The 23,584-nt window shown below is 35.7% G+C and overlaps 2 protein-coding genes across 4 annotated transcripts; one reads left to right on the plus strand and one right to left on the minus strand.

Annotated features, from left to right (window-relative positions):
• Positions 1–1,435: 1,435 nt before the first annotated feature.
• Positions 1,436–16,667, plus strand: LOC143463508 (mitotic checkpoint serine/threonine-protein kinase BUB1-like). Of its 3 annotated transcripts, none has more exons than XM_076962005.1 (28): positions 1,436–1,635; positions 2,231–2,361; positions 2,779–2,882; positions 5,294–5,401; positions 6,352–6,585; positions 6,876–6,962; positions 7,024–7,133; positions 7,222–7,406; positions 7,563–7,665; positions 7,828–7,961; positions 8,025–8,145; positions 8,520–8,689; positions 10,137–10,235; positions 10,682–10,730; positions 10,859–10,993; positions 11,079–11,256; positions 11,333–11,453; positions 12,027–12,165; positions 12,245–12,497; positions 12,604–12,794; positions 12,874–13,086; positions 13,218–13,490; positions 13,564–13,661; positions 14,071–14,244; positions 15,615–15,763; positions 15,848–16,007; positions 16,094–16,203; positions 16,299–16,667. In XM_076962005.1, exons 2-28 carry the CDS (start codon positions 2,236–2,238, stop codon positions 16,429–16,431), a joined length of 3,957 nt encoding a protein of 1,318 aa, XP_076818120.1. In that variant the 5' UTR covers positions 1,436–1,635; positions 2,231–2,235; the 3' UTR covers positions 16,432–16,667. The 3 variants fall into 3 exon arrangements, with proteins under 3 accessions (XP_076818120.1, XP_076818118.1, XP_076818119.1); XM_076962003.1 differs by having other exon boundaries at positions 1,440–1,635; positions 13,158–13,490; XM_076962004.1 differs by having other exon boundaries at positions 1,440–1,635; positions 12,877–13,086; positions 13,158–13,490.
• LOC143463510 (protein dispatched homolog 1-like) lies at positions 16,594–23,267 on the minus strand. The gene is made up of 6 exons (XM_076962006.1): positions 21,862–23,267; positions 21,614–21,737; positions 21,296–21,427; positions 19,664–19,811; positions 17,653–19,495; positions 16,594–17,561 (listed from the first exon to the last, which is right to left on the minus strand). The coding sequence occupies exons 1-6, from the start codon at positions 22,050–22,052 to the stop codon at positions 16,745–16,747; spliced, it is 3,255 nt and encodes a 1,084-aa protein (XP_076818121.1). The 5' UTR covers positions 22,053–23,267; the 3' UTR covers positions 16,594–16,744.
• Between the last annotated feature and the right edge of the window lie 317 nt (positions 23,268–23,584).

Here is a 23,584-nt window from a genome sequence, read left to right on the forward strand (position 1 = left end):
AAACTCCCCATTGTATTAACAATGGCAATGCTTGATCGGCTTGAAAATATAGGATTCGAAAATTTTTTCTCATTGCTTAATAACCAGAACGGAAAGCAACCTGCCGCGCTTGAGCTGATTATGATTTTGACAATAGTCTGTGGTGATGGTTGGGGCTATTATGATGTTTTTGGGTGACCTAAAGCCAAAGGCTTTAATTGTTCGTTTAGAATTGTTCATTGTTCGTTTCCTTTTGTCTATTTACTTTTTGACTCCATTGCATATTGTTATCTCTTCTTGTTTCTTTGAGTAGGCACAACGTTCATAAAGTCAGAATTGTATTTCCAATGTAGTTGCCTTTAAATTACATCAGCAGCAATTTCATATAACATTTAGAATACGAATAGAGCTAACGACTTGAATCGAATAGTGAAAAGGGATACAACGAAAAGGGGCGCTTTGAACCAAGCCTAAGTTGTTATATCGCTATGTTCCTCTAATGATACGTACAGTAGTAGAAAGACACCGATACGTGATAGAAAGACACCGATACGTATCCAACAGTTTTTCATTGTTACGACTAAATATCCAACTTATTCTACGTCACCGAGATTCTTTACCACAAATACTATCTAACTTCGTACACTCTGAATGTATGACCTCGCTTACAACACTAGAAAACTGGGTCAACTATGTCGGTTTAGGAATTAAATGCTTGCATGACATGATTAATCAAAGGCAGTACTACTTTCTTAATAATATACACATTCCTAGCTAGAGAACACACAATAGCTTATTAAAACGCCAATTATATAAATTATTACAATTGCCATAGGTCTTTGTTTTATAACTAAACACCTGGAGCTTTCTTAGAATTTAACGTTGCCCTTGCAAAAGTTACAGCTGGTAAGGATACGCAAACCCGAAAATAAGATGAACGAAAAGGAATGAAAACATAAAATATAAATACTTAGCGCCCGAAAATGGTTTTGTGAGAAAAACATGGCCCAATGCACCCCACCCTCACTAAGCACGCTAGTGGGTGGGCCTGGTTATATGCTGTGGCCTAGCCTGAAGAGTCTACCATAATTAATCGCACTCAATCTACTTTCACACATTTATTTTCAAAAGTGGAGGGGCTTAAACCCACTCGGCTCCCCTGCTCTGCCATCTATGCCTGTACTAGGGTAGGCCAGAAAAGTGGACATGGAATCAGTGTAAATGATTTTAGCGCACGACACAAACAGTTTTTATGTGATATCTATACATAAGCGAGATCGCGGCAGATTTGAAGCTTGAGGTACCATAGAAATAGGAAGACTTTGCTGAGACGTTGGCCCACCCTAAATCATAACATACTCGCACATTGTATTTTCAGGTGTTACCTACTTTAACGAATGCTGGTTACCGAATTTATGAAAAGCAAATTGCAATTAACGGATTGCCGATTACGCAATTGATATTTGCAACTTGGTAACCGGCCGGTAAAGTACCGGTAGGCTATAAGACGACAACTTATTTTTCAGCCCCCCAGGCTTCTGTTCTGGTAATCGTCTTGCAGCCGTGACGGTTATGGTAGCATCGATTTAGCCATAATTAAACTGTAGAGCATGCCTGCCTATGACTCTAGAGGACAAGGGAAGGTAATTTGCTAAGGTAAGACAAGTGTGCCCGGGTGCAGTCATGAGCGCCAAATAAAGTCGAAATTTTTCAAAGTAGGCCAAACCTACTTTAACAAAATGGCATATTTGCTGTCGACAAATTGACATTCAACTAGGCTACACGACTCTCTAATGTAGTAGAAATTTTCAAGAGCCCATAATCTCTACTAGCCTAGAAAGTTTGTAGGCTAATGATCGGAGAAATCTGTTGCAGAAACTTGGGCTTCTGCACCAACTTTCTGGCGTAGAATTGAATTTTTGCCCTTGCTTATATTCTAAGTTAAAAATTATTTTATGTTGGCGTGGCGAAAATTTTAGCATTCTGGTAGGCTACAGCTATATGATTTATTGGCACATTTATCTGGCACACATAAACCAGACTGCAGAGTGTGGTAGAAGCACACCCAAGATTTTTTGTCTGAAACAGTATTGCACACTGGTAGAAAAGGTATCTCTTTTTTTGGAAAAGGCCACCCCTGGCCTACCACAAATGCCGGATATGTTCGGGTGATGAGTTAAGGTTCACGTAGGCTGCTTGCAAAAACTAAAACACTGAAAACAGAACTAAATTGCAGTTGTTATTTTGTTAGATTAGATGTCACTTGCTGACGTAAACATGACTAAAAATTGCTGTGATGAGGTAAGTTGGGAAGTTAAGAAAGAAAATGTGCAGCCTTTACGCACTGGGCGTAATATGTCTTATCTGAAGGCTGCTTTGCAGGTATGTTTTTTGAACCTCTTATAACGAATATTCTAATTTTTGATATATATGTGACTTTGGAATTCTTTTATCATTTTTCGTTGAATTATTTAAGCTGTTGTTTCTCAAACGTTTGCTGTCACTGTCTACTAAATTCCTGCACAACTCTGCGATATGTGCAATAAACGATAATACCCATACCCCTTGAAGTGTAGTACATATATATACAGCGAAAGCACGTTATCTCAGGACTGTGGCGGTTGGGTTCTGTGACCTATATTCTGGGAACGCAGGGCCTGACCGTGAATATTTTAACAAGTTTGCAGTGAATGTTTGTTTAATCACTAACAGTGTTTCTTGTTACGACTTGTTGTTTTGAATTGACATCGCTTTAAGCTACTCAACCTTTGTTTTTGTGCTGTGTACACATTTATGCAGCCATCTGAAGAAGATGTCCAACATCTCATGGAAGAAAGACGACATTTTGAGGAAGATATATTAGCGGGTGAGAATGGCAATGACCCTATAGACGCATGGGACAGGTAAATGCTGATGATTCATCCAAAATAATATTTTTATCATTGAGAACAGTAGTTTTATACCTGATACTTAACGAAAATATATATACAGTCGACTCCGCTTAATTCGGACACTTTGGTTCCGCTCACTTTTGGCCGAATTAAGCGGAGAAATGGCTTTGTCCGAATTAAGCGGAAAATCAATTGTTCGTTTCATGGTCATGCATAAAGGCAAAAAACGCATTTAAAGTACTGTATTGTTGCGTAATAAACGAATTGCAGCTGCGCTACACCGCAGTAATTGGCACTGATCGCATAAAACGTCTTCGTTTACTTTGGTGAGCAATTTCATTTTTTGTGCTAAGCTTTTCTGTACCATTCTGTTCTACAAGATGGACGCAATTGTACCGAAGTAAAAGCGACTATGAATCTGGCACAGCCTTATATGAGTCCATTGTCGATTGTTACTGCATCGATCGTCATTGTTTCACCATAATCACTAATATTGCAATTGCATCTTGTGTTAAAACGAACGAAGTACTGTTTATTGTGTCATAACCTAACGATAGGAATTGCGAACCTGTGTCCGAATTAAGCGGAGAATTGTCCGAATTAACGGGAGTTTTTTACATTCAATTTTTACTTTTGTTCCGTTCCCGAGCATTTTGGCCGAATAAAGCAGTTGTCCGGGTTATCCGGTGTCCGATTTAAGCGGATTCGACTGTATATATTAAATAATTAGGGATTTATTGTTCAAATTTTATCGTTGTCCGTAATGCATGTTTTAATATTCCGATTACAGGATGTTTCAAAAATGTGTTACAATAAGAAATGGTTAATGATAAAAAAAGTATCATTCTCATAATTAATCTATATCAGGTCTCATTATTTTAGACCACCTTGTTTCATCAAAAAATGTTGATTTAACAAGGTATCCAGATAATTGAAATCAAAAGAATATCACAGTGGAATAAATTTACATAAGATAGCATGCATTTGGGTTTTGGATTACAAAAAATGGATCATATTGAAAATCCAACTGCAACCAAAACGAATGATTGAAGTAAAGACATAAGTTAAAAAATTGGTTAACAATTGCGCCTAAAACAAACAATGGTGCGTAATAAATATGAAAAATTAAAGCATAAATGTATAACATAAGTTCTAATCCAGATAAGCTGTTTTTTTCTATTCATTTGGCATACATGCCTTTCCTTTCTAAAGTTCCATGTTGGAGCTTCAAATCAGTGAGACCCGGATTAAATTGTTACAATACATGTGATTGATGTGAAGAAATTTGTTCTGTAAATGGAGGTTGACTGACTGTTTAGAAGCACTTAAGCTTACTGGTACTTCGCTATATCCTCATAAGCAGAATCTGCAGTAAAATGTAGTAAATCTGGTCAAATAATCAAACCGTAACTTCGCTGTAGAATGGAATGTTTGAAAACATCCTGCAACACTTCCTGTAGATTTCTTCTTACTGACGTAAAACATCTTGATTTAGTTTGACTGATTATTAACATTATCATAGAATTTTTCTTGATCCTGTCTATTCAGCAATTATATTAATTCTGTGAAATCACTCTTCAGTTGCATCCTAATTGATTCTTGTCACCATTTGCCTTCTTTATTATAACAACAGACAATATAATTTATATATGGACTTGAACAGAAATAGATAAAATAATATTTATATGCTGTTACATAACCACAGATATGTGTAACTCAAACCGGGACATGTTGAATGCTCAAGCACACACTTTCAGTTGATGTTTAGCGCACAATTGCTGCATCATGAATTTATTAGTTAATAGTTGAGAATTATCAACATGTTACTAAAGTTTACCTTTTTATGCTTTTTTGATTTCACTTGAAGCATAAAGCTCAATTGATATTGGCCCCGGAAATTAGTCAAGCTAGCTAAGGCCACAAAGGTTTCTATGTTCCTTCCTCACCCCTATAAAAGGTTTGCTAAGCTCTGATTAAATAAATGTCAAACAAAGCTAAAGGTACTCTTACTAATATGTAATTAATTGATAAATTACATTTTTTGTTGCCACCAATAGACTTGGTATCAGTTTATGTCGTGGTGCTTAATATAATTTGTGTTTGTTCCAAATTCATTTGCCAACTTGGATTTATGTATGATTCTTTCCTGAAATATTTCTGATATATACTTCAGTTTAGTTATAGTTTAGTGTTTTAACTATATTTTTATCGTAAACTATGGTTTGTTTTCTTGTTTGTAATGTATTTTGATGCTAGAGCTAAATATACTGTGATTGAATGTAGAAACATTGTTTCAGATTCAGATTCTTGTAACAAGGATTAATTTGCAATTATGTTTTATTAATGAAATAATGTTATATCGGTACTTAAAAAATAGGATAATTAAGGAGTAACTTTGTTTAATTTTTTATGTTGTTTTATAGGTATTTGAAGTGGACACAGCAGCATTTTCCTATCGGTGGGCAAAGCAAAAACTTTGAAAATCTTTTGAGAAAATACATTAATAAATTTCTACAGTACACTCAGTACAAGTGAGTAAATTCTAGGTGTTTTTCACTAGCAAGTGCAACTAAAACTGTGAAGCAGTTTTGTTTCATTGAAAAATGTTGGATTAGCCAGGTATCCGGATAACCAAAATTAAAAGAATAGTACTGTGAAATCAATTTACGTAAGTAAGCATGTATCTATGAATACACTACATTTAAACAGAACTTTGAAAATTTGTACATGATTGCACCAAAAACAAACTTTAATATGTGACAAATATGAAAATTTTACCTGTAACTATGTTACATTTGTCATAATCCGGATTAATGAGTATACTATTTCTACTGATTTGGCATATCTATTTCTAAGTTGCTGTGTCGAAATCAAAGAGTGAGGTATCCAGATTAAAAGGCTTTAAGTTAAGTTGGTTTGCAAGCTTTTGACAACCAGAGTACATAAAATGGTGCTTTGTGTGATGACATATGTTACAAACAACAACCAGCAACAAGCCAACAGTATACAGTATACACGCATATTTGCACAAGCCATAAATGCTTTGGATGGTCAAATTTTGTAGTAAAAACTTTACCCCTCTGAATTTTGTTTGAAAAGTAAAAAAATCAATGCTTATGATACTATGCAATAAATGTATTTAGTGATGTTGCAATATGGCAATAGCTCTGTTTGATATAGATCAGGGGTCACCAAAATACGGCCCGCTGGCCAGATCCGGCCCGCAAGATTAATTTGACCGGCCCACCTCACTGAATCACAAATGAGCTTATTGTATGGTAGCCTATTAAACTAAGCTGGAATTTGGCCCGTGATCGTCAGTTTTTATGATTATCTATCCCTTTGTGAAAAAGTTGGGTGACATTTGATATAGATGATAATTATAATTGCGATCTTGAAAATAGAGCAGGGTTGACTAAAACAGGTAATTTCAGAGCAATTGCGGTTTTATTGACTTAAGTTTTTTAATTTTTTGTTTTAGAAATGACCCAAGATATGTCAATGCATGGCTGACAATGTCACAACTCAAAGACAATGCTGACGACACTTATGCTTATATGAGAAGTGAAGGTATCGGCACAAAATGTGCTTCATTTTATGTTATGTGGGCAGAGGAGCACGAGAAGTATGGCAAATACAAAAAAGCACAAGCGATTTATGAACTCGGTGAAAATAATGAAGCACAACCTGCTGAGATACTGATTAAAATGAAAAAGTATGTTGCATGTGTTCAACTTTTAGGTAAACTTTAAATTTGTTTACAAATAATAATCAATTTGTATTGCAGTATTGTAATTTCCAATATCCAATAATTTTTATTTTGGTTGTAATGGCCATGCTTTGGAACAATGTATTAAAGTAGGTAATTATGTTTTTTTGGAAATCCAATAAAGCTGTGTAGCCTGTGGATAATTCACAAATTTTATATGTATGTCTGGATGTCTTTAATGTCTGTATAGTTAAAACTTCTTTATCTTATTGTTATTTGTGGTTAAAACTGTTTAGCGCATTTGAACTTCGCATTGCTAGAGCGGCAATGACAAAGGTAGATAAGGACCAAGACACACAAGAAATGTCAGGACCTTTGACAAGGTAATAGTAATTCAGAAAATGTATGTGTTTAATTGTAGTTTTCAAATGAACTTCTTGGCAGGCCAGGAGATGTTTATGAAAAGCCGCAAGAGCGCCTTGCCCTCGGCATGCTAACAGGAAGAGGGAATAAGAAGATTGTTGGTAGCGAACGAACTACAACTTCAGTTATAGGTTTGTTTGTTAATTCAGTATTCTGTTAAATTTTGTGAGATGGCTTTCTTTGATACGATCTTTATGTCCAATTTTTAATTTATTGTAGGTCCTGGTCTGCATTTTTCTGAGGAGCCAAGCAAAAAGCAAGTTTCATGTCGGAAGTTGACAATTTTTCATGATTCTGATAGTTCAGTTCTAGGTGAGGCAGGAAAATGGGCTGCCATGCCGGATGCAAAGAAACAAGACAAAGAAAATGTTGTTCATGACCCTCAGCCTTGGAAAGGGGCTAAAGTGTGTTTCTTTTATGTTTTCTAAGAATTGTATTGCAGAATAAGAAAAAAAATAGAAATAGGATTTTACGGTTAAATTGAAAGTGTTTATGTATATATGTTAAAATGTATCATATTATCTTATTTCAAAACCTATTACGATTTTTTCCATTTTTAGGCAAAGCAAAAAGCACGAGTAAATGCTTTTTCAGAAGCAGTTCAACCAAAAGTTTCAACATTTACTATATATAAAGAAGAGGCTACAGAAAAAGATCTTTCAAGTAACTACCTTTTGTGCAGTAACAGAAATAAGAAACCTGTAAAGTAGCGTACGACTTTTGAAAACAAGTTAAAAATCTGCACACTTGCTTTTTGCAATTTTTTTTATTAATAGTTAATAGACTCGCAAACTGCACTTTAAAGTACTGAACTTGATTTTACAGACCAAGTGCCTCCGCAGTCTGCAAGGAAAGTTGCATGCAACATTGAGCATTTGTTGACTGAAAAAAAATTGTCTGAAGAATCTGCATGGCATCGAACAATTCGAGAGAGTTATGGTGACAAGGACACCAATGTTGTAAGAAAAACTTTTTGCTGATGTTAGTACGAGTAGCTTCACTCATCCCATTTGTGATTAAAGGTACGTATGTATCCTGTGGACAAAGTGTATTCTGTTATGGGAGAATTTCAACCAGAGGAAATTCTTGCTGCACAATGGAGGAAGAAAGTCAGGGAGCAAAAAGATGAGGAAACAAAGAGATGTTAGTTGTTTTTTAAACTAAAGAATTATTTTGACACTATTTTGCACGCAAAATAGGGCAAAAAATATTTTGTGGCAAAATCAAATTTGAGTATATATTCCTTTTTAATTTTTTTTCCAAAAAAGTTATGCTTTATTAACATTTCATCAACACTTTCTATTAATTCCCTTTGATTTGAAATCTGAGCATCTTGAATTTTGGCCTGGTTCTAATCAAAATTATTATTTTTTTACCAGAGAAAGCTTGTCAGTCAGTATATGTAACAAAATTTTCCTAAATATTTGGTTGTAAAACAATTATTACCGAAAATGTATTACTGCAAAAAGTTCCAAATTTGCCTGGTGTAGTTGACAAATCTTTTTGTAAACTTGCAGTAGAGGCTGACAAAAAGTTTCGAGCTTTGGAAGAACAAAGAGAGAAAGAACGCCAACAACATGAAGAAGAAAAAGAAACGATGGAAGCTGAAATGAGGGAAACTAGAGAGAAACTGGAAAAGAAAGAGCAGCAGCTAAATGAACTTATCCGGTTATTGCAAATGAAATTGGTAAGATCGATATACACTTATACGGTTTTGTATGATGCTGCATGCTGGAAAACATTTGGTTTTAATACAATCAGGCTGTGCTGGTTATTGATATTCTTGAAGGATGGTATGTTGCCAGTTGTTGTCTTAGATCTTACAATTTTTTTAAGTTGGCTTCAAAAATTAAAGCCTAAAATGTTTTGTTTTTCACATATTGAATTCACTGAAATTCGATTACTTGGTAATTTGGAAATGGATTTAACTTAAGCAAAAATTTCATAAAATGCCGAAAAACTCATATACCAACTTTTGTACATGCACTTCAAAGTCACGACTAAAAATTTTAGTCAAACATTACCAAGTTTCACAGTAATTTTAGCTGTGCAGCCCAATATTTTCGTCAAAAAAGGTGGCTTGTATGCTGGTGTATATTGTACTTATGAATCCATACAAATCATAATTTTAGGTGTTCAACGCACTTTTCAAGTCATAATATAGTAAATAAATGGAAATGTTTTTTTATTGTAAAATAAAACTTACTGTCACAAGTTTTCACTTCATTTCACCAGTTTTTAACCTCTCTTTCTAATCTATTTCTCATTTTATCACTTCTTGGTGAGCATACCTTTCTGCTGTACTACTATCTTTGGTCTTATACAGCGATTACACACACAGCATACAGTGTCATTAAATCTGTGGAATTATTAAATTATTTTAACCCCAAAATCCCATAATTTTGATGATAATCATTTCATATATTTTCGTGTGGAAACATTGAGAGGTGACAATACAAAAAAGAAAAAAATAGAGAAGATTATTTAACCTCGTGACTGAATGCTATGCGGTGGACACGAACCAATCCTGAACTATGTTCCCTCTAATTTTTCACGAGTCTGAGCAAACACACTAACTCCCTGAGCGGTCCCTTGGACCACTGTGAGCAAAATCAGGCGTACGCACTGTTGCCATTATTAAGCGTTTATTTTATTTTCAATTCAGATTTTTTTCTTGTGCGTAGCACAGATTTTCTCTACGCGGAGACCGTGATAGCAGTGCGTATTTGCGCACGCGCGCAGTTTAGAGGGAACAGTCATCCTGAATCTATTTGTATAAACATCAAACGATAAATTTTCATCCAAAAATTAATCATAATCTTGTATGTAACATGGCGTAATCACTAAACAAGTCGATTTTTTTTCATAAAATAATGTTTTTAAACTAGCAATTGCAAAATCATTATAAAACTGAGTAAATGACTTTCACTTTAAGTAATTTTGGCTTTGCCTTAGCTTCGTCAGGAAACTTAATGTCACTTTGTACCAAAGTCGATGAATTCATAAGCAATATTGTATTCGGGTTTTCCATTGTCAGTATTCGTATTAGTCCAAATCTTTCACACAGGTGATATGTGACAACTGTTTTTGACAACCATTTAATACTTGTAGTTAAATTTGATGAAATAATTTAGGTAACAAACCAGGAAGTGGAGAGGATTGAGTCTAAGAAGCAAATCGAGGACATGACTATGCAACTTGGAAATGTTTGTGACCAACTTCGTAATTTGAAGGTAATTTGATTCTAACAACAAACATGGTGGTTGGCGGAAATTAAATTGCTGTGATTAAATTCTTTTTGATCAATGAAATGAGGTTTTCAGATACAGTGACAGCCGGTGAACCTAAGTTTATTAAATCAAAAATATCAGATATTTCAAAGTAACTTATCAGGTCACAGCAATAGGCGTATTTTGTACAGTAATATCTGGTATACCAACTTGGGATGACTGGAGAGTAATTTCATGGGCGACTTCAGCTTCAGGCTCATAAGCTTTTACTATGTTGTTTGTTGTTGTTGTATGTCAACAGCTTGTTGCTTTAAAGAATTTTTCGAGGTTTACGCTGTCGAATGCAAAATGTCATTACTAGTAGATCATTAACAAAAGTGCAAAATATTAAATTTACAATGTGCGATGTTTTGAGATCACCAAGTTAATAGCATGGTATTTGTTTTTAGAGCCTTGAAGTATGTGATATTAATCAACAGTATTCTGGTTTAATGTCAGGTATGTTTGGGTATAGTTTTAGATTTATTTCTAAACTAGTGTTTTTTTATTCACTGCAGTAGTTAACTTCTCAAGTTAAAAGTTAGACCCTACGTTCTGAAAATCAGTTTTTTATATCATTTTTGCAGATGATATCAAAATAGTGCCACTCCCCACAACTAATGGCAACACATCAATTCAAAAGTTCACTTCCGTGAATAACTCTTTGAACTTGTCCAAGCTGGCACAACCTTCACCAACGCTCTGCACAAAAGAAGCTCTGGGTAAAATTTTTCATCATGTGTAATGCTTACTTATGAAATTTTAAGATAATAGTTTTTCAACTCACAGCTTTTATTTTTTGTGCAGGTGAAATTCAGGACATGTTTAGTCGACCAATTGACAGTCAGCAAGCTTCCATCTTTGCAAAGGAAGACTCAGTGGATGTTGATACTTGGAAGATTTTTTGTGATGACACGACTAAAACAAGAGGAAAATTTGATGTATTCTGTGATGAAAATGAAGATTTTGATAATTCTGAAAACATGTAAAATTTTACATCGCCTATTCCCTGCAATTCATTCTATGATGCAATGTATTTTACCTTGTAATGTATTGCACAGACCAACCCTTCATTACAAGCAGGAATCAAAACGACAAGAATTAGCTGGTATTCTTCTTCCTGCTTCCGGATTTCAGCTTCAAAAAGATGTAGATTCTGCATGCCAGGATAGAAAATGTGAAGTATGTGTTTGAAATTTTATAAAAAAAACATGGTAAGGAATAGTGCCTGAGAATTGAGGCGCTTTTTGAAAAGTAGCTCCTACTCAGGTCTACCAATGATGCATTTTATCTTTGAAAATTTGCTCACAATTAGGTTCATATACTAGTATTTCAGACCTATGCTTTATTATTTGATTCATTCAAGGTTAAAAACTGTTTTCATCATCAATTAAAATGCCTTAAACAAAAAAAATGAATTGATGAGTCTGCAAAATAATTTGTTATGCTTTTTGCCTCTTGTAGGAGGAAAAAGCTCTTGAAAGAATTATGCATTTACTATTGCTACGTGACCTGGCTGGTACTTTTTCGGTTACAGATTTTTTAGTTAGACAAAAGTTTCTTCTTTTGAAAGTTTTCTTTTCAAATGTTGGTTCTGTTAATAATGTTCTTTCATATATGATCAAGCTGTTTTTGTACTTACCCTTACTACAGCATTAGCATCGATTGTTTTCTTGAATTGCCAACTCTAAAGAATTATTGATTTTATGATTACATCACAACGAGTATTGTACTCTAATATGTTTTCACTTTCAGGATATAGCTTTGGAAGGGGTATTTCCTTTACTGGACAATGAGAATGAACCTGCATTTCTGAGAGATGTAACAGTTGCTAAAGGTCAAGGTGACAATTTTGATACTCAGGCACATTTGGCATCAACACCTTTCCAAAGAGGTATGAAGTGTCTAGACTCTTCTGCTGGTTCACTTACTGAGAAGTGCAGTTGAATGCTTATTTGACTAATATTTTGCAGAGTTCTTGCCCGATTCACAATTGCTGCCATCTGTGAGCTACATAAAGGCACACATGCCATCAAATTTGCAGGGATTTGATGATTCGGTTCAAGGTAACTTTTTGACAAACGAAAAGATTTCGGCTGAAAGTACATCATATGGAAATGTCAAGTTTGTACAACAAACAATGGTTGAAAAAGAGATATCAGGACAAGCTGCTTTAGAACAAACCAATGAAATAAATATTGACAACAAGCAATCCAAGAAATTAAGGTTACTGCGTTTAAAGATGTTTTAATAATGTTGTTTTGCGATTATTGCTGAGTTTGTGTGACTGCGATTTTCAAACTTTTAATTTCTTATTCTGATGCATCGTCAGCCCAATATTGGAAGCAAGTGATGAAACAGACAAATCAGTATTGGCAAAAACTCAGCATTCAGATTTGATTGCTCCTCATACTATTCCAAAATCATTTATTCATCCTCCAACTGTGAATCGGAAACCTCTTGGACTTATATCAGCTGTCAAATATAAAGAAGAGTGTGAAGAAATGGAACAAGAATCAAAACGTAAAATTTATTCGAACTATGAAAAATGTTTTAATTGTTATTTTGTATCATATGACTTAATTTTTCTTTCATTTAAAAGTAGTGAAGCCCTCTAAGCCCGTGTTCAGTATTTTTGCTGATGATGAGTCCAATTTTGCCAACACCACGACCAACGTACAGCCTAGTTGTCGTCTTTCTCCCGAAATAAGCTTACATCAATTGAATCGAGAACATACTGACGTTCTTATGAAGGATCTTTGTTCAGAAATGTTGTCTACATCCATTACTGAACATTTCCTACATGAAAAAACAGGTCAATACCTTGTCATCGAGTGTCGATGCTAGTTACATGATAGAACTTGATCGTACTTTCGTGCTCTGTAGATCTGAAAGTGGAACCTTTACCAGAATTCAGCATATTTAAATCGGATGTGGATTGTGTAGGAGCAGAAGATAATATTGGCAACCACACATCAGCTGAGTGTTCCCAGGATGTTGAAATGGCAGAATTAGTTGATAAATCGGCTGGTGATGGCATGGAAGATGATGCTCACATACCAAGCACACCAACAGACCTCAATCTAATTCACAACCCTTGGCAGGATGATCTTCTGCGAAATATCATGGATTGTGATATATCTTCATGTTGTCCGGAAGATGTTTGTGTGAAGCACGAAAAGATGGCTGTTATTCGAAAAAAATCGAACTGCCGTTTAGGTAGTGATTAGCTTTGACAACAAACGAAAAATCTAAAATAATTGCTAAGGTACAGGGTAATTTATTTTTTCAGGAAGTGAAACCTATCTAATTGAGAACGTAATTGGAGAGGGTGCGTTTGCAAAGGTTTACCTTGCTCAAACTTCTCAACAAAAACAGTATGCTTTGAAGGTAATTTGTCAGTAGTATGTCTAGTATATGGTGCAGAACTAGAATTATGCTCATTGTATTGTATATCTATATGAATAACTAGATGGTATTACAGTAAAACCCAGTGAGGTAGTTCCAGTATAAATACCATATTTCTTGTGTGAAATAAAAAAGGTTTTATTTTTAATTTACTAATAATAAATATAAAAATAGGGCTTTGGTTAATTTATGTTACAAGTGTTTATGCTTGGCAGTGGTTAAGGTTAAGATAAAGCAGTGTAGCCAAGCTAAATTAGGGCTAATTACAAATAAATAATTAATAAATTGTGATGGTAGATATGAATTTGGTCGCCTCATCTGCATGATCGTAAACCATTGGCAGGTACCTGGTTGTTGGAATGCGCAAGTATTTTTAATTATTTATTTGCAGGTCCAGGCACCTGCTTATCAATGGGAAGTTTATGCCTTGCAAGAAACCAAAAGAAGGTTGAAATCTGCTGGTTTAGGACGCTTCACTGAAATGTTAATGCACATTCATTACACTTATATATACAATGATGCTTCTGTTTTTGTATGCGACTACTTGGAACAAGGAACACTGCTTGTGAGTATCATACAATACTACACAACCACGTGAACTTAGTAAATAATGTAGTACTAACTTAGTTATGAATACCCCAATTTCAATTCGTATTGTTATTGTTTCGTCAACTGTAATGAAATAATAGCAAGCTGATGTACACCAGTGTAAGAGAAATATCTATTCGTTAGAATGACCTACGTTAAATTGACGATTATGGATGATTGACATGAAACACTTCTATCGCAGGAAACGTATTCCCATTCTTGTTGATAAAGAATTAATTAATATGACCACTTGTCACTCACATTGAATTAACTGTCCCATACTTTCAGATAAATTATGATGAAAACTGCCAAAATATGAGTTTTTTAATAGAAAACTTGCTGCTGTTTTATAGCACACGCAACTGAAAACTGTTTTAGTTACTGTTAGCAGAGAATTGTTGGAAAAAGTTGCAAAGCCCGTCGACTTGAGGCTCTTTTTAGTGATGTCCACGTGTGATGTAACAAAAAGTGTCAAGTAAAGTGTAACAGATGTCTTTGGAACACGTTTGATATAATTTATTGAACTAAACAATTTTTTAATGGCTGTGATGGTTACTTTGAGCTGTTTTTCCAGTTTCTTGTTAACCTGAATTGAATGTTATAACATTGTAACCAAACCTAACAACTCAAATCTAACACTAAACCCTAAATAGCTAAAATTAGCTTTATGCATGTCCATTCCCTAAACCTAACCGCTTGTATTCAACAACAGGCTGCATGATTTACTTACCGTGAAATAGTCACTTCAATGCAATAACGGAGTTTTTATCTTAAATGCGGAGGTTAAAAGGTCAAGTAAATAGTCCTGGATAGTCGACATGCAGTATCGAGTATGAGACACAATTTTACACTTACATTGAACTAACAAGCTTTTTGCTTATTAGGTTCTTGCGAAACTGGGTCGTAGCGCAAATCAACCTGTATAATATTATAATATATCATACATCATACGAAAATGGAATTGAATTTTACAAAAGTATTGCTATGAAAGACAGAAATTAGCGCAAAACCAGACTATATCTGTTTGTGAGAAAATTGATTTTCTTTGTTTTTGTTTGCTAATATCAGTGATTCCGGCATTGCACATTGGCATAAGCATTCTAAGAGGTATTCTCCTGTTCGTCGATGGCTTCTAGTATTTGTGCTATGAACAATCAGTACGTATCAGAAGCTAGTCACTAGGGTGGCCAGAATAATCGGAAGCTTAACGATGGCTTCATAGGAGCACTTAATTTACGAATTCTTTTAATTTAGTACGATTCCAACCATCGATTGTTATCGGGCCAAATAGGCTGGCTTGTTGGCGAGCAAGTTCTCAATATTTCCGCTGAATTGCTTTTTGTTTAGGACCTGATCAGAACGTGCGTGCAAGAAGGCAAGGACTTGGATTATGTAGGCATCGCCCTGACAATACTTGAACTTGTCAACGCGCTTCATTCTGTGGGAATCATTCACGGCGATGTAAAGCCGGATAACTTCATGGTCGTCGCAACGGAGTATGTGGAATATCAAACCCATAGTATATGTCGTGATCTCTTATCGATCTATTCATAGTAGAATTTTCTATTAACTTTTAATAGGACAAATCATACCGCGATTTTTCCAAAACTCAAAATGATCGACTTTGGCCGTGCTATCGACCTAAGTGCCCTGTCACCATCAACTGCGTTTACACGTCAATGTGGTACCAGTGGTTTCGAATGCGCACAGATGAAGTTAAACCAACCATGGAGTTATCATGTAAAAATATGTTTGCATTGTGGTTAGTAAAAATGATATTATTCACAGTCATTGGAACCTAACGCCGTTCTTTTTTTTTGAAATAGGTCGACTTTTATGGGATAGCTGGTACGCTATATGTTTTAATCATGAATAACTATATGAAGACATACCAAGACAAGAACGGTCAATGGAAAACCACAATGAAATTGCCAAGGTAAGACTCACTGCATAAGAATCTTGATAGAAAGTAATTACTTCACTAAGTTCACTTGTACTTATCTGGCAAACACTACATATTTATGATTTCAGGTGGTGTACGGAGAACTGGAACACGATTTTCGCAACTCTTCTGAATTTCGAAACGCCGACGAATGAATGGTGCCCAACATATGACGACTCGCCTCTTCCCCGTCTCATAAAATTACTACTCACGGAAGTTTAATAATATCCCTTAGTGTTGTGTTTTCAACTCTATTTTCTTTTGTTATGTATTGGTACAACTTCTAACCGCGATTAGAATAATGATGACTCAGATTTGGCCAGGTTTCCCTCAGCATATCGATCCTACGGCTACTTGCCTAGTATCTATTGTACATAAACAAACTTCACTTCACAAACTGTAATATAAATTGACAGTGCCAATACAAAATATATACGCTAACTTTTAAAAAATAAAAACGTTCTTCAAAAACGTGTGTGCGATTTTATAAATATTACGCAGTTTCAGTCAGTGATGATAGCGAAATGCGCTAAGCCTAAATAACAGTGGCACGCTCGATCACTTCATTATGGCAAGACATGGGCGGGCTTTGGGTCGAGGTCTCGGTCATTATTGTGGTATGTTCATCATTCTCCGGTAGCGGTTCGCATTTACAAGCCAGGTTGCACCTGCTACCCTCAGGTCCAAAGACACTGAGCAGGCCCAAGAAAAAATAGCAGCTCAGCAACCAACTCAATGTCATAATAATCATAAGAAATACACCAAAGCGGACGTAAGCAAGTACGCTTGCAGGTATCATACCGGCGCCGGCTACAAAGGTGGTCAACGCCGCAAGGGTAATAGCAGGACCTAACCTAGAAGCGGCATATTCCACTCTTTGTTGCCTGTCGTGGTTTGGCTTTGCAACAATATAGGCAATGGCATAGTGGGCAGTGAAGTCAACCGACAGTCCAACAGCTATAGAAACAGTGATCGATTCCAATACGTTCAATTCCCAGCCCATAAGAACAAGAGATGCCAAGGTGCAAAATATGATTCCTGCAATGTTGCAGGTTGCAAAAAAACTCACAATTAAATTACGCGATGTAATAACAATGACGAGAAGGGCGACCAGTATGGACCAGCCAACTGACGCAATTGTCCCAGCGTGCAGACCGCTTTGAAGCGAGTAAAATTCAAGATCACTGACAAACCAACCACGTGCCAGTGTTTGAGGAGCGCGCAGTAGTAAGGGCTTAAGAAATTCTTCTACTTCTTGATAAAATGTTCCGACTTCCTCGAACGATGAACTGTATTTGACTGTGCTTCGGAATTCGACGACAAGGGCACGGATAACATCGTTTCTATCATACCTGCAAAGTTTTATTATGAAAATACATATGAGACAACATTCTACTTATAAGGAAATATATGTATGAACTATTGCAACAACACTAATGCTACCTTGGCCCCGAAGAGTAGCTTGACAAGTGAATTCCTCCGGCGCCAGCGATTTTGCTCATTGCTTCCTTAAGACAACGATCAAAGACTGGGGCCGGATAAGGAAAAGGTCGGTTGCAGCAAATTGTCTCCAAGCAATCTTGAGAAGACATCCATTCTTTAAAAGTTTCAATGAAGCACATTGAAAACGATTCTCTTGTATCAACTGGCTGAAAGTAGGTACTGTTCCGCATTTCCCTACAAAACCTCAGAAGCCACCTTTGACTATAAGGATGGGAAATGTTGAACCGGTGGTTGAACTGGATTCTTCCAGTGTCATCGGGATTTCGAAAGTCGCCAGAATCTTGAGGGATGACACCGAATATGACCCGAACAGGCAGATATTGTGTCACTTGCTCTTCGAAAGCGTACTGTTTTGTCTTTTCAAAACTGTACACCTCAAACGGATGGGATGGCTTGAAGTACTGAAAGTAAGTGCTAGTCTGTGGGAGATTAAAGCCCGGATAAACCAAGACAACATAAAGGCTTCCGCCAATGAGCGAGAGGTAAAGAAAAGTCCAGATGAAACGAAGCCGGACGATCAATAACACTTGAATTTGATGAAAAAATATGCGTGAAAGCTCCGATACACCTTCGTGCAGTTTCACGTAACCATTGTAAAACCACTGAAAAATTTTGCAGCAAGATGACACGTTGCGCTTAAAACAGGTGAACGTGAGGTGCTTATGCTGAAAAATAATAGTGGCTGGTAGCCACGTCAAACACAAGAAGAGGTTAGTTAGTACGGTCAGGCCCGTGTACATGCCAAAACATTTGATCGCCGTTACGCTGCTGGAATAGTTTGAAAGAAAAGCGGCAGCAGTAGTAAAACCTGTGACAAACAAAGACCAGGCCACGTGGCGCATAGTCGTCTTGATAACAACCTCAATCCGGCAACGGATCGGACAGTATACTCCTTTGATAGTTTGCTGCAGATTACGGGCGTCTTCTTCAGCATAACTCCGCCATGCGCTGTAAAATACCAACACATTGTCGGCGGACATACCCATCATTACAAGAACCGCCGTTAAATTCAAAAAGGGAAAGTAAACAAAATCAAACACAATTTTGTACAAAAAATAAGACATAAACATTGCACTTATGGTCGATATAAAACTCATTAACGTAATAAATATAGAACTGGTGTAAAGTAAAATGATAAGTAATACAGCGGCCATGGCACAAACTGGGTATACGGTGTCTGAATACAGCAGGTTTTCAAATACGTCGTCCTTGACACCGAAATCCATTGACGTGATTCGAGTTACACCGTCACTAAGTAGGTACGGTTTGGCAAAGTTGTCAAAATACATGGGTAAAACATTGGTGTGTTTAAACACGGGAGCGAACAACATGGATTGAGTAAATGTTAGGTTGTGTAAGGACGGACACACGCTGGCTTCGTCCAGTAAGTAGTTAAAAATGGCATAAACGGTGTTACTTGAAGCGCACACTTTCGGTACCTGGTCGCACGTGTTGCTATTGACCTTAGACTGCCAGCAGTTTGCTTTTAGATGGCCCTGACAATAATGCGGGGCGCACTTGCGTAAAATTCTGCCCACTTTATCCAGGGCGTCTTGCGTCAGATCCTGGCAACGGCTTAAACCAGACAAGTAGGCAACGTAATTCGGAAGTGACATGACCGGGTGGCAAAGTTCCAGAGTATGACGAATGCATATATCGGCGTATTTTCGGTGGGACAGAAGACGGCTTTGGCTGGTGCATATCGACTGCATGCCCTCCAATGACCATAGAGTGGACAGCCGGTGAGAAATGAGCTCATACGTCCACCTGATATGATCTGGACCTAAAATAAAGCCCGTTCATTTTGTAACAGATCGTTTGAACTACAACATTGTCTGAAAAATCCAATCTTTTAATACCAAGCAAACGTGCGAAACAGTGCGTCACCAGTAAAAATGTTGGCAGAGTCAACCAGTGCCTAATACAGGATAATGACGTCATTATATCATACTTGGGTTCTCCAAATATCCGTCCGTCTGTAAGTCTCCCATAAATGGTGGGATGACGTATGCTTCCGCCGACCTGGCAACTCTCTTCTTTCCCACGCCATGCCTTCTTGATCTGTTTTCCTTCTTTGTAAGAATCCTGGCCGAATTTTTCTGCAAAAATTAGCTTATTAATAAACATATAAAATAAAAGCTATTTTCTAATAACTGATAAAAAAAAACGCTTAAGGTACAACAAAGTATATAAGAAACTGTTTCAAAAAGATTCATAGTTATGTTATAAAATGTATTAATGTATCATACATTGCAAACATTGCAATGCTCATAACATAAATTTACTTGTTAGACTAAATGGGCGAATTTAAAAGAAAAGATCTTGAATGGCAACAATATCTGCCACAGGTGTCTCATGTTATACTTTGTTTAAATCTCTGATAACTGGTTGTAAGTTGAGTGCCATAAAACTAAGAAGCCAAGTAAACCAATAAAATGGAGGAAACATAAATCGTAGTGAGTCGGGAGGCGATTATTTTTAGAACACAATTTTGCATGACCAAAGCTAGCTCCTCGTGGTTTCCTGTTTGTCCAGCGTAAAATGTCTCTGCAATATGGTCCGCTAGGTTCACCAAGGTTACACCACTGGGACCGTGATGGTCATAATAAGTGTCCACTAGTATATGATTAAACATCAGTAAATGAGGTTAGTACAATGGCCAAATGAAATTTATGCATTACACTTAGTAGTCATCTACAATTTTCAAAATACTGTATAGACATCGTGAATAATACAAATTCTAAAATATCATTACTAAGCACCGAATGAGTGTTTTAAAACCAAAATACAACTATCATACCATCACCACAACTACAACTCAACAATAGCATTAGAATTACTGGCCATTGCCACCATAGAAAGATGTTTTGACAACCTTATTTACTTCCAGTGCACATGATATACTTTATGTTGAGCAAGCACAACCGCTCTGGAAGCTTTTTTTATTCCTGCTTTGTGGGTGGTTATAAGGCATGCAGTTTCTGTGCTTCGAAATAACCTTATAACAATAGTCCACTCAGAGCAGGATATAAGGAAGTGACACAAACAGTTTTGGCAAACAACCACAAATTAGATGGCTATAATACACATTCATTAAATGTGTTTGGTTAATCTATTTGAAGTAAATAGGGAAACTTTTCTGCACAAAATTAAACTTCTACACTTCTCGAGGGGTTTCATAGTATTTAGGTGTTTTCTCAAACCAACTTGACAAAAAACATCCTAATTCTAGCTCTTTTTAAAGAGAATCTGAATTAAATTTTAAATGGCAGTGTTGACGGCAATATTGGCTTAACGGAGCATGCACATGTGTGTGACTATCAAAAAACAAAGCTTAGCATTGCAGTGAAACGTCATAACAACCGCATAAGAAGTTTTACTAAAAAATATAGTAACATATTACATAAATATATAATACCCAAAATGCATCACGGATGCTATTTTATGTGAATCCTGCTTTTCAAGTAAATAAGATGTTATAGTAACCAATTTTGGTTAGATGCTTATAATAAGTAGAACACACACAGAAATTGTGTTGCATTGCATTAGTAACTATAACCAGGAGTACCAAGCCAAAACATACCTTTGCAGAGGCTTTTTCTTCCAGGTATTTGTAGGGGTAGTTGGATAACGTTAAGTTATAATCAGTTTGATCTACCATGTTATGCCATGTAACCAGTCTATCAGATAGCTTTGTACCTCGCACTTCAAATCCCTGGAAGTATTCATAAACAATGGTTAAGATCTACAAAAATATATTCCAATAATGCACTGTTATACAACAATCATAAAAATAACAAACTTTCGTTTTTAAATCAACCTTATAAAAGAAGGGACTAACTTCTGGTTATACAAACACTCAAACAGCAAACAAACGATTTAGTAAATTTAGATATTTTACTTTGGATGGGTCACTGAAATCAGGATGATCGGAATATAACAATGCAACTGCTGTAAATACAGCAATGATGACGGAGCAGAGACATATCACCAAACTAGGATATTCCGTTAATAGCCAGAAATACCTAAATTGCATTAAAATTTTGGACTTGGTAAGCAAACATAGCAACATATAAATAATCAAGCTTTCTAAATAAATTTTAATATTCCCTTTAACACGTTCTGAAAACATTTCAATTTCTATCTTACCATCCTATATTAGTTTGTTCTTTTTCTTGAATTTGTCTGCGTTTCTCTATTCTTTTCAAAAGATCTTCAGATGTTTCTTCCCTAACTATCATTCTTACAATGTCCTTTGATAATCTGATTTTTAAAGAATGTGGGCATTTCGCATGGCAAATAGCAGTACTGCAAGTCAGTAAATGAAAGCTTGTACACATACATTTAAAAAGTTAACTATCATTCTTTTGGATTCATATAACGCATTTAAATAACCTTAGCAAAACAAGCAACTGCAGAAATAAAAGATTAGTGAGTAAAACTTTACAAGCAAAAACTTCCATCAACAACATGAAACAGCCACATGGAAATCCAACCAACAAATGAAAGGTTTGGATGGCCACATGCACCAACATCTGGCAATGTAATAAAACACAACAATAGGCTACATTGTACAGTTACTGCCATGCAAACAAAAGAGGAAACTGAATTTCCTGCTTCTCATTTTCCTTGCGAAATGTCACGGAAGCACCGACTTATTTATAGAAACACCCACTTTAAGAATTTCGAAATTTTGTCTGGTAACAGTTTACATGTATAACTCTCTTTGCCCGACTTGGTTACTCTGATCAGAAGATATAGCCAATGTAAGAGTGAAGAAGCTCATGATTTCAACTTAATCTAATTTGTGCCTATAAAGATTTTCATGCATAAATTAAACTCTTGTTGATAGTTTATACTTTAACGATTTAATTACTATGGTATATCTAATTGCAATAATTATATAATGTGGACAATTCATATGCAAGCTTTGCGGGATTATTTTTGTGAAAACTCTTAACACAATTCAGAATTTTCTATCCTGTGTATATATTTTGGAAATCAATCAATTCAACATAAAAAAGAAGATTCCAGAAAACTCCTGTTTCAGAAAATGTTAACTCTTTTTGCTATGCAATCAATCAGTATATATAGTGTATGAGTTTGAGGAAAATGTAATCTGATCAATAAAACACCAGCGTGGCCAAATCTCAGGTCGTAGTGTTACAGGAAACTGATAAATATACCCAGCCATAGTATAGATGCAAACAAACCTAGAAAGTCTAAAATTTAATACAAACATAACTTTGGTAGTAGGCTACTCTATTTCCATGAATGGCTGGTAGCTTGCTAATTCTAAAACAATTCAATCACTGAAATTCTTGTCTAAAATGTATATGTACATTATATGTATGTTACTTTATTTTACAATTAAGCTTTTGCTACTCTGAAAAACACATTTAAGATTGCGATACTTTCTCGTTTTCAAAAAAATTAATGTAAGTATAGATATAACAATTGCATCACAAAATTCATATTTCAATATTTTTGGCTTGGCAATATTTTTTCTATTTCTCTTCATGGACAAAAACTACCTTCATCTTTGTGCACAGTTTCAAGTTATCGTATGTCATAAAATACCTGTCTGAAGTCTGAGAGTGATTTACACATTTTGATGAAAATTTTATTTGATGTTTATTTTAATGGACAAAAATAATGTTTCTACAACACACATATGAGTGATACACTAGTTTGGCAATTTAACGTTAATGTTAACAAAACCCTTGAAACTTCAGCACTTTAATATTGATACCACGAAGACGAAATCCACAATAACATAACTGGTTTTGTTATTACGCTATGGCATTGTTATAGGCCTGAAAGGACAAAGACTTTCTTCATGCCTCTTTGTAGTCTGACTACTTATTAAAAG

Source organism: Clavelina lepadiformis, chromosome 6, assembly GCF_947623445.1.
Source record: "Clavelina lepadiformis chromosome 6, kaClaLepa1.1, whole genome shotgun sequence".
NCBI lineage: Eukaryota > Metazoa > Chordata > Ascidiacea > Aplousobranchia > Clavelinidae > Clavelina > Clavelina lepadiformis.